This window comes from Charadrius vociferus, unplaced genomic scaffold (genome assembly GCF_000708025.1).
Source record: "Charadrius vociferus isolate BGI_N301 unplaced genomic scaffold, ASM70802v2 scaffold326, whole genome shotgun sequence".
Classification (NCBI taxonomy): Eukaryota; Metazoa; Chordata; class Aves; order Charadriiformes; family Charadriidae; genus Charadrius; species Charadrius vociferus.
The window spans coordinates 2,655,787-2,666,959 of NW_009649062.1; the positions used below are offsets into that span (position 1 = coordinate 2,655,787).

The 11,173-nt window shown below is 45.8% G+C and overlaps 1 protein-coding gene across 1 annotated transcript in view; it reads left to right on the top strand.

Annotated features, from left to right (window-relative positions):
- Positions 1-4,593, top strand: part of FBRSL1 (fibrosin-like 1) — a 401,205-nt gene extending 396,612 nt beyond the window's left edge. Inside the window, exons 17-18 of the mRNA XM_009888109.1 lie at positions 781-1,021; positions 3,088-4,593. Coding sequence (XP_009886411.1) covers positions 781-1,021; positions 3,088-4,321 — 1,475 coding nt within the window. The 3' untranslated portion in view covers positions 4,322-4,593. The remainder of the gene's footprint in view (positions 1-780; positions 1,022-3,087) is intronic.
- Positions 4,594-11,173: the final 6,580 nt, after the last annotated feature.

Genomic DNA, 11,173 nt, shown 5'->3' on the forward strand with positions numbered 1-11,173 from the left:
ACCTTCTGTGCTCCTAGAGGCGCTGGAGCTGCAAGACCCCACTGAACTCTGGGACCCTATGGGCATCTAAAGTAACACCCTTCAACAGCGAAGATGCATAGTGGAACAGCTATTGATACTTCTCCTAATTCAGCATGTAGACTTCCTCTGTAACCATTGTCTGAAGTTTAAATTACCTGTATAAAATTATTTTACTTCAAAAACATGTAGGCAAGACATGCTTGAGAGCCACACACAAGCGAGCATGCTTTTGCTTCTCATGGTGCAACAGGAATCAGCTAAAGATTGATGGAGGAAAATCAAGTGACTGTTCTGAAAAGCCTACAGCCAAGCTCTATTTTTATACTCACACATACATACCACCAAATAATCCATTTTCTTTAACAAAAAAGTCCCTGAATCCTCAGCTGCAGGCAGCTGATCGCTTGTAACTACCCACAAATTAAATTTCTGCCAGTGAGAGGAGCTGAGGAAAAACATTACTTTTGTGCTGGAACGCTTGCTGGGGTGGGGGGAGAAGAGGAGTTGGGCATTTTCAGTCATTTCTGAGGTATTCCAATGTATAGTTAAAGCTTCCTCCACCAGTAGCCTTAAAAGAGCTGGTTGATCTTACACCCAGTGTTGGAGGTATCACCTGCTAGTAGCTCCCCCTCACCATTAGCTCCACATTGAATAGTCTTGAAAGGACAGTTCTGGTTGTGATTAGCATTGTAAAAAATGTGTATGTAATCATTTGGTTTGACTTCTTTTTAACTCTTCCTCCCCCTGCCATTATTTTAGCTCACAACAACATTTTTACTCACAAAGATGGCCCAAACCTGCAGAATTTCAATAATCCCCACGAGCCATGGAATAGACTCCATCGGACCCCACCGTCCTTCCCAACACCTCCACAGTGGCCCAAGCCCACCGACTCTGAGCGAAGCTCCTCAGTGACAAACCATGACAGAGACAGAGAGCGGGAGCGAGAGCCCGAGAAGAGGGATCTTTCTCTGAGTAAAGACGACAGAGACAAAGAGAGGTAAGCAGCGTGTGCTTTTGAGCACTTTCTTCTGGGCCTGGTTTTCCTCTATATTTTTTCTAATTTTTCCAATCATAAAATAATCTTCAGAGCAAAACGTTGCTTGTCCTTGAAGCAACCTGATCAGCCTCTCCCTCAGATAAGCAGAAGTACTAGCAACACAAAAAAAAACCCCTCTTTGCCTTTTAGGGTTTGTCCTCTGTGGAAATATGGGAAGCCAGTCCCCGCTAGTAGGTTAAGAAAAAGCGCCAGGCTGAGGAAAGGAGCTTCGTGCTGTGTTTTCGGGGTGTACTTGGCTGTTTTCAATGCAACTGCTTTAGGATTGCTGTATATTCTGAAATCCTGACTGTAGCATTGTGATGGATCCTTTGGAGGTAGTCATAGTTCTCATTAATGTACAGATATGCTGATGAATTCAAATGTTAGCTGGACATTAACGAGATAAAAATGCAAATGCCTGTATCTGGAGCAGTGTGCGTGAATCCATTAGCAAAACTGATTTAAAAAAAATGCATTGTAGACATACCCTTATTAACGGTGACAGGACTGTATCACCTGGGCTATAGATACTTCATTAGCTTCCAGTTATATGATTTTGAAGCTGTGAAGCCCTTTATATTTGAGAGCCCGGTTGTCTCCAACAGGCTACTTCTTTGTAGGTAATAACCGCCTGCAAGTCTTAGATGTGTGTATTTGACTAGTGATGGGTGGTTCAGAGTTTGCCTGGAGTGCTTTTAATGAGATCTTCAGGCAGTGCCTGTGAACAAGATAATATGGAAGCAATAGGCTGAAAATCATCTTGCTTTAAATGTTAAATTGTCTGACACTCTTGCATGGGTAGTCATTCAGATAGGAAGCTCCCTTCTTGGCTTCAGTGTAATTCATTTGGAAACCAAGGTTACTTTACTCTCAAGAGTGTTCACACAGGGGTTAATATCTCTATTACATTTCTATTATTTCAGCTTAAGCTGTCCCTAGCATCCCTGTTTGGACATGGTTTTAATAAACCACATCCTTGACCAGCAATCAGGACTACTGCAGAGGAAGAAATCTGGGTTAGCAAATGTAATCATAAAGGATAAATACTTACAGAACTCCCCAAAACACCTCCAGCTTTCAGCACTCAGGTCTTACAGCTCTCAAAAGCAAACCCGGCATAAAGCTTAGGCATCAGTGAACCTCTCAGCTGCATAATGCAGTTCTCTCAGTCACACCATCATACTTTGCATTTAAAGTGTCTCTCATTCAGAGCAAAGTGCTTTTAAAAGGTGAGTATTATTTATTCCCCTCTTAAAGAGGTGGGAGTAACTGTGACTAATTGGCTTGCTCAGAAATAGAGGTGCAGTTAGAAATGTAAACCCTCATGCCTCTCTTTCTAAACCATGGACATTGTCATCAAACCCCTTGCTCCTCATAGCAGATCCTCTTGAAACAGAGGTCGATTACTCAGTTTCATGGCCTATTCAAGGATTTTTTTTACTTAAGTACCTACCTTACCTGCCAAAACTGCCAACAACAAAAACTCTCCTGCAGCTCCGTAGGAAAATAAGGATTGTGTTACGGCTGCTCCCAGTGACAAGGCTGTCTTCTGAAGGGCTTGCATACATTTCTGTAGGCTTCTCATGTGTGTGCCTGGAGCTGTGTTTTAGGAGAGGAACCTGACTTGAATGTTACAGCCTAGTTCGTTGTCTGGCAGCAAGATCTATATATGAACACACAATAAGCACCTTTAAAAAAAAAATAAGCTGTCTAGAATTCTTCTTTCCTTACATTTCTCAGTGAGGTGGTCTTTCTCTTGGGGTGAATATACTGTTCTTTCAAATGTATCCCCAGTTTAGCCCTCAGATTTGTGAACATTTAACCTTTTTTTTCTCTGTAGTAAGGAAAGGCAGGTTGTGCCTATCTTTTAGTGTAGGATCACAGCTACAGCTGATGCTAGCAGAGCTTTTCAAATCACTTTCTGAGCAATCTCGAGTTACGCAACTAGACACAGCACTGTGCATGTCCAACATCACATGTATGTTTGTTCACACAAAACCAAGGATCTATGTTCTCTCTTTTTATAGAGACCTCATGGATAAAAACAGACATTCAAACAGATCCTCACCGGCATCGGCTCCAGTGACACATCAGATAAGCAATCTCATCCGCAGCAACAGCCAAACCTCCAGTGATCCCATCAGGCAGGTTAGCCTCGGGGAAAGGGAAAGGTCCAAAGAACCTGAGCGAGAGCACCCTGACCGGCTGAGAGAGCCGCCCATAGCAGAACACAAGATTAAAGAGAGCCGTTCCCCGGTGAAGGAAACTCCAAGCCATGATAAGAGACCCTCTGAGGACAACACAAAGCCAGTAATCCAGTCTGTATCCCCATACAGCAAACCTGCACTAAGTGAGAGCTTGAAGCTTACCAATCTAATGAGCAAGGACATGGAGAGAAAGACAGAGCTTCCCAGCGACCTCCAGAAGATTAAGAATGACATCAAAGTCAAAGAGGAGAGGAAGGAAGACAGTGATGTGCTGGTGGTAGGGTCTGAGCCTTCACAGCACTCCCGATCAGTGGAGCATCCCCCACCACCTACTTTGCATGGATTATCATTGCCTCACTCGATGGCTGCCTCTATGCCCATCTCCATGGGCAGTGTGCACCAGATGAACAACATGAATGTTCTGGACCGCAGCAGAATGATGACCCCGCTCATAGGCATGAATCCTTTATCGGGAAGAGAGAGGCTGCCACATCCCGGATTTTCTTGGGACCCCATGAGGGACCCATTGCGAGATGCCTACCGGAGCTTAGACCTGCACCGTCGAATGGACTTTCAGCTCCGGACGGATCCTATCCATAGGTTCCCTACCACCTCTGGGTTTTACGACCATGAGCGTTCTTATAGAGACAGGGAGCCGCATGACTATAACCATGAAAACCTTCTTGAAGCCCGCCGAGAGCAGGAGCGGTTGCGGCAAGTGGAGGAAAGAGAGCGCTTGCACTTACGGGAAGAACTTGAGCGTGCCAGAATGCACCACTTGCACTCGTCCCCCATCGAAAGTCACCTGGCACACGTGCCATCCTTCATGCCTCATTTAAGCGGGATGCATTACCCCAGACTGAGTCCATCCACTGCCATGCACAACGGGATTTTAAATAGGAACCCACCAACTGCAGCGCTGAGCGCCCCACCGCCTCTTGTACCAGCGAGCAGCACCAGACCTGCCTCCCCACGCAGGACTACTCCACTCACAAACTCAGAGTCCAGGGACTATTCCCCCTCTAGGAACCCCAAAGAAGTAGAGGCACGATAGTCCCCAACATTGAATTTTAAACTCGCCTGTACATAAAACAAACAAACAAACAAACAAAAACAAACAGAGAAAAAAAAAAAACAAAAAACAAACCTTTTACAAAATGCACTGCTGTAAACTTTTTTTTTTAATGTAAAATTTGTAGAAGTTAAGCACATTTCCATAAATAACGGGGTCGGGGATGCAGACTTTCCAACAAGAAGGTTGCTGAGAATGGGAATTTAATATATAGGTATTGATTTTTGGTTTTGTTTTTTGTTTCTGTGCTAAAAAAAAAATGAGTTAAAAATATCAAGTTTGTACATTTTTTCCCAAATGTGAGAAACATTTTTAATGGATTTGTATTTTTTTTAATTTTGTGCTCTTTATTCACTTAAAAAAGAAGAAATTTTGCTTTTGTTTTTAGTTAAATTTGCATTTTAAAGGCCTCAGATCCTTAAGAAAAAAATACCCAGGGTTTCTTAAAAGTATTATTTATGGAAATACTGTAGTTTTACAGTCCACTGTGAGGTTCCCTTCTGAGGCCAATCGATCACTTACCTTGGTACTTTGGAACCGAAGTTACAGATATATATTAAAATATTAATAATAATAATAATGTACAAAACTGTTTGTTTTTTGCCTTATTATATTATGCAGAAATTTAAGAGGAATTTTTTTTGACTTCTTGTTTTAAACAAAAAAAAAACAAAGAAAACAAACTGTAAATATTCTGTTAATATAAATGTACACCAATATTAAATTCTTAACATAGGTAGACTTTATAAAAATGGTTTCTAGAACCACTCTGGTTATTTGTTAACATGGTTACAACTCATACTCTTGTCACAGTCAGAAATTCACACTCAGAAAGCTAAGTACGGCATATATACTTCAACTATGCAAGAACTTGGAGGCAGGTCTTAGTGGATGTTGGGGGGAGGAAGGTTTAAAAAAAAAAAAAAAACAACCCAAAAACAACCAACTCGCAACTATGGAGACAGAATGGAAATGGCATGTGAACAGGAAGAAGGATGCTTGTGTTTAACAAAAAAAAAAATAAAATAAAGAGAGACTGAATTTTTTTGTACAAACACAAGGGACAGTTCGTCAAGGAAAGAGAGAGACACACGCTCCTGGAAGGGAATTTTGGTTTCCTACTTTTCAAGCTGGCAAAAGCAGATGGAACTGGCACAGTACCATGCGGCAGACCCTTTCCTTATTTTTTTTTCCTTTTTTTTTCTCTTTTTTTGTGTTGTGGGCAGGATCGCTGGCAAGCAAGGACAATTTTCCGTGGACCCCTTGTGCTAATTGTGCAGTGTTCTTATTGGAATCTGTATACAAGACAAAGTAGAATTTTAGGAGTGCAAAAAAAAAGTCTAATGGTTGATTAAAAAAAAGAAATTCTGATATATTATCTATAGTACATGAAGACCATAAGCAAATGTTTGTTTCAGTGTGGTTCTGCCTTGAACTGCTTTTTGGCATGATTTATTTTTTATTTCCAATTTTACTTTTCATCCATATGTAAATTTTGCCATGTTTTACTTGCTGTACCATCCCCCCTCCCTTATTTTATTTTTCAGTGTCCATGTTTTATATATCCTGGGCTTTTTCTCTCTAGTTAATTCAGCCATCCGCTACTATTTTCTTGGCTCTGTAACTCTTGTTTCCCCCCCCTCCCCATCCTCCCCCCTGCACCCCCTGTAATTTTAAACATTCAGTTTCCTTGTAGATCAATGAAGATAAATACAACATTGATTTTGGATGAAAAAGGCAGTTGAGTGTTTGTGTGTCGTAGCCAGTGCTGGCGGCTCGGAGGCTAATGGCTTATTGACGGTGCTTCGGTGGCGGGAGGAGGCAGCTGATGGACGGGGTTGGTGCTGGGAGAGGGATTTTATTTTGTCCGTGAATCTTTCCCGGCAGAGGGAACGTGGCCCGTTGGGTGCTTCAGAGGCAACAGCCATGGCGGTCGGGGCCTGGGGGGGAGAGCAGGGGCCCGGCTCTGGGGCAGGCCCTGCAACTTCAGAGGCAACAGCCATGGCGGTCGGGGCCTGGGGAGGAGAGCAGGGTCCCGGCTCTGCGGCAGCTCTCGCACCCCGGCACCGGGATGTCCTCAAACCAGGACAGAGGGGCTCCGCGCCTCCGGCCCTGATCCCACAGGCTGTGGCCGGGGGGAAAGGCGGACGGAAAAGGAAGCACAACCTCTGTGCAACAGCTGGTTTGAAGGGATGGTGCTGCCGGCATCGCTACGGGAAGGTTATCGCCTCAAGCGCTCTTCTCCACGTGCATTTTCATTTGCTTCCCCAGCTTTTCCCGCAGGCTGAGAGCAGACATCTGCAGGGGGATGGAAAAGTGCTCCAAGCCCCCTCGCTCTCGGTAACTGATTTAACAGTGGGTGACTGTGCTTTAACAGCATGTTACAGCTTCTGTTTTCAAGTTTGCGTGTGACTAAATTACCGAGCATAAAAAAATAAAATGAAATAAAATAGCAGGGTCCTTAATCTGATGAAAGGAGGCTTAAAACAAAATAGGCATTAAAAATCGGCACCTGCTTTCCCAGCTGAAATCGGAGGAACATATAACACATGGTGGAAGCGAAAAGTGGGTTGGACTCGGCAAAAAGGTACTGGTAAAGCTGGCTCAGGGGGATTGTCATTCTCTCCCGGTGCCATTGTCCAACGTGGCATCTCGCTTTACACCACCGCTAACACAGTCCTGCATAAACGAACCTCCCTCGCCTCCACTAGAAAGAGTCCATAGCTGCATCTTCCCGATGCAGACAAGTGCGAGTGAGGGGGGAGGTTTAGCGTACGCTTCAAAGAAAATACAAAAATGGACCGTACCCTTTGGAAGCATTTGGTCCATGTACCATTTAAAAAGTGAGCGTTAAATCAATGCTACGCTCCCCTGGCATTCCTGAAGGATTGCTTATTGCAGCCACGCCAGTGCCGGAAGAATTCATCACGACTGATGCTGTGGCAGTCTGAATATTAAAAGAAAATCAGCGGTTTGCCATTTACTGTGTTGGGAGGCACTGCTCGTTCGCTTTCGGAGGATGGCCCATCAATAGTGCTGCGCTACAGCAGGATTCCTGCGGAATTACACAGTGCCGAGTCTCAGCCTTCTCACAAAATGGTTCAACATGATTAATGGTATTACTACCTAAACAGACTTAATTAATTCAGCCTTATTTCTTTAAGCCACCCCAGCTGAGCCTTCTGCTAAAAAGAACTGGTACTGAAGGACTTCCTGGGTTTTAATGCGTTTTTACCACTCTTGAGCTTTCATTTTCTGCAGGTTTTACCATTTTTATTCTCCTTTCGGCCGTCTCCTTAGAGACTTCCCTCAGTCACTGACAAAGGGTGGGATTTAGCAAACAAATGACAGTGGGTGGGAGGAAGAGGATGGGAAGTGTAAGGTTCATTGCTTGCCTCGGGCAGTCTGTTTTTACAAAGATACTCCCAAAAGCATGAGGAGGGAGACCAGCTCTTGCACTTGTGTAACTGTTTTGTCCGAAACGTGATGCCACGCGCCACCGTGGCGCAGTGGAATGGGATTTGGCATGCACCCTCTTCAGCTAACAGGGACCGGTCTTGGCCCAGTCAATAAAATAGATAAATAACCAGGAGAGTGGGGAGTGCAGGAAAAAGCCCATCCATAAAGCAGTAATGAATCCTCCAATTACTTGTCAAAAATATTAACTGGTTTTTGGCAAGAAGATCTAGTACTTCCCTAAAAAGCACACTTTATTGTCTAAAATAAGCATATGGGAAGTCTCTATTCTAGCCTGTATAGATATCGTAAGTATTTAGTTCTCGGTGATCCCAGGTCAGGTGAACAGAGGGTCGATGTGGAGGAACCCGAGGACTCGGCAGCAGCCTGAGCTGTCACCATCCCCTCTGCAGCGCTGACACCGCCAGGGTCCGGAGGAGGGAAAGCACAAGAAGCAAACTACACAGAAGTGCAATATCCTGAGCGCTCAGGCGGGAGCGAGGCACACCAGCTTTGCTCGGGGCAGGGTAGCAAGCGCCAGAGCGGGAGCAGAGGTAAACCAGTGCTGCGTGGCTCCGGCTCGATCCGAAGAGCCCTCGGCGCTGGGGAGAAGGGGGTTTATGTTTAGTTTGGCTCGTACTGAGCAAAAAAACCAAACCTTTCCTTTATGTCCTTCGGGAAATTCCTTTTTTTCCTAAAGTCTTAGTTGTGTTGAAGTTTTGGGGGGATTTTGGTAACAGACCTGGGACAGACTCAAATGGCATCGCTGCGCCCTGGGCTCCCGGCGCCAGAGCGGCCGGCTCTCTCCCTGCACACCCCCGCAGCCTTCCCCGCTGCTTGGTGACCCTTCGAACAAGCACTTAGCTGGGGGAAGAGTCTAAGCAAGGAAATACAGAGAAATGGGGCTTTGGCAAACAAATTTAGCACTTTTACTCGAATCCTGGGGAGCCCAGAGCTCAGCTCGGGAACACGGGGCTTTGGGGAGGGTGCAGCAGGTCGTGGGTGTCCGGGGAACCCCATTTGTGTCCACCCACCTCGGGCACGACAGCATCCCCCACTGAGGCCGCAGCTCCTTCATCCCACCGGGAAGGGTGTTTTGTCAGGAAAGCGCCTTTCCCAGTAGTGCATTGTGTTATGTGAAACGGAATAAAAATCAGGGACCAGCGGAGAGCTAAATTACAGGCTACCATTTCAGAACACCGTGCGGGGAAAGGAAAAATGAAATGGGGTTTTGAAGTTTAACTTGGAAAATAGATTTTCAAGGCCTTTGTGGGGTGTGTGTGAAGAGAAGGGGTCTCGTCGCCCCTCGCCCCAGCCCTGCTGCTGCGGCACAGCCGGAGCCTCCTCCAGCCACCACTGGGACCTCCTTGCAGGTGTCCCACGGCAATTTCTTTGTCTCCTCACAAAAAACCTTCTGCCCCATTAAGCTTCCCTAATTGCTGCATTTATCATCAGCCATTTCCTGCTTGTTCTTCTCCTCATTCAGCGAGGATGTGTCAAAACAGAGATATACATGGACGGCCCTCTCCCAGGGGACACTGTTCGGTGGCACCAACACTGTTGGGTAGCACCAGTGGCTCCATTGGCTGCTCAGCAGAAGGTCCCTCATCACCGTTTTGTGGTGACTTGTGTGTCACACAGATCACAGCAGCCGGGCTGCGCTGGCGGGGTGGTAGGCCCTTTGCACTGCGCCTTGATAAACAGCAGAAAGGAGAAAAATAGAGGGCTTATTTTTTTGACTCAGACCCTGACCAGCTTCATCCTCCTCCGACTCCTGATAGGAATTCACACAGCCAACTGCAGCTGCCCGCAGCGGGGTGCAGCCCTTCAGCTCCCCCCCAGAAGCAGTTTGAGGAGCGGAGAGTGTATTAAACACCCGAAGGAGACGGGGCTGCAGCTCACACCGGTCACACACCGCGTGTCCTTGCCAGCGGCAGGAGAAACCGTGGAAGAAAAGAGCCGCAGCCCAGCCGGGGCAGGCAGGTTTCTGTTGCTGGTTTGCAGAAGAGCTGTCACAATATAAGAAGTCATAATTAGCTCTTCTGCAGCATTTGCTCACCGTTTTATCAAAACACTTTTGTTAATAAATACTATTATTTCAGGAGAAGGAAAACCCAGTTAGACACTGAAGGAGGTGACCGGCTTTTCATAAATACTCTGCTCTCCACCGCAGCCTCTCCTCCCCTCCAGCCAGTGCCCAGCCACGCTACCCGGCAGTGGTGGGATCACTCAGAGAAAATCGCAAAACAGAAGAACTCTTCGCAAATCCAAATTCAAAGTGCTGGCCAGTGAGAAACACAGTGGTGGGGAAAAAGTTTGGGGAAACTTTTAGGTTTCATTATTCAAAAATCTTTCACTTTGAGAGCTATAAAATAGCATTCAAAAATTTTTTTACTCCAAAAACCCTGAGACGAGAGTGATTTTTGAGAGAAAGGCAGTTTGCTGAGATAAGAAAGGAATGAATACTTTTACGTTGAGAGGGAATGAGCCCAGCCAAGCACCACATTGGAGCCTTGTGCTGGGGAGACCCACCCTCAGGGGGTCAGGATCCTTTCCATACTGGCTTAATGGTACCAGGAGAGTGGAGATGCTGGAAATTCTTTTTTTCACTTGTACCATGAAGCAAAAATCCTCTTCTGCCCCATGTCCCTCTATGGCTTGGAAAGTCCTTTAATCCAGGTCAATGGCTCTTAAACAAAACTGCACAAACCACCATCACCTGTAGAATCCTTCCTGGGGGCTTGCTGAATTCCTGTCACAGACACAGGGTCAACGCAATGCTTTGGCAGGAGGATGAAAGGATTTAAGAGCGTCTCCTTAATGGCTTGTTGAATGAAAAAGCTGGAAGAAAACTGACCTAAAGCATTTTAGGTTCCCTTCTGGAATCTGTATTATTCTTTGCATTTCACCAATACGAGCTGCAAGCTGAAAACCTCCTGCCTGCTTTTAAGGATGCATTCAGCCCCTTGCGTGCAGATTCCCACAAAGCCCATTAGGATGGAGGCAGCCATACCTTGCCTGTCGGACAACAAAAGACTAGCAGAACGAGAAACAATAAGCGAGCAAATTTCCTGCCATAGCTCAGTAACAAATAGCAATGCGCGCCACCATCAAGGCCACTGTGAAGATGAGTTGCCTTTCCACTGGCCGGATAATGTCCATGGGTACTTGGTGACAGGCGCTGAGGGCTCTATACATACTCTGGAGCGAACAGCAGAAAAGGAAGGAATTTCGTGGGGTATTTTTCAAAACTAAGATGGCTCAGGATTTTTGGTTTGTTGATGGACATCTGAGAAACTACAGCATGTGAAAAATGTCTGACACGGGAACCTGATCTGAGTGGTGGTTTGCACTAAGCCCCTTTGGACAGGGGAGGTG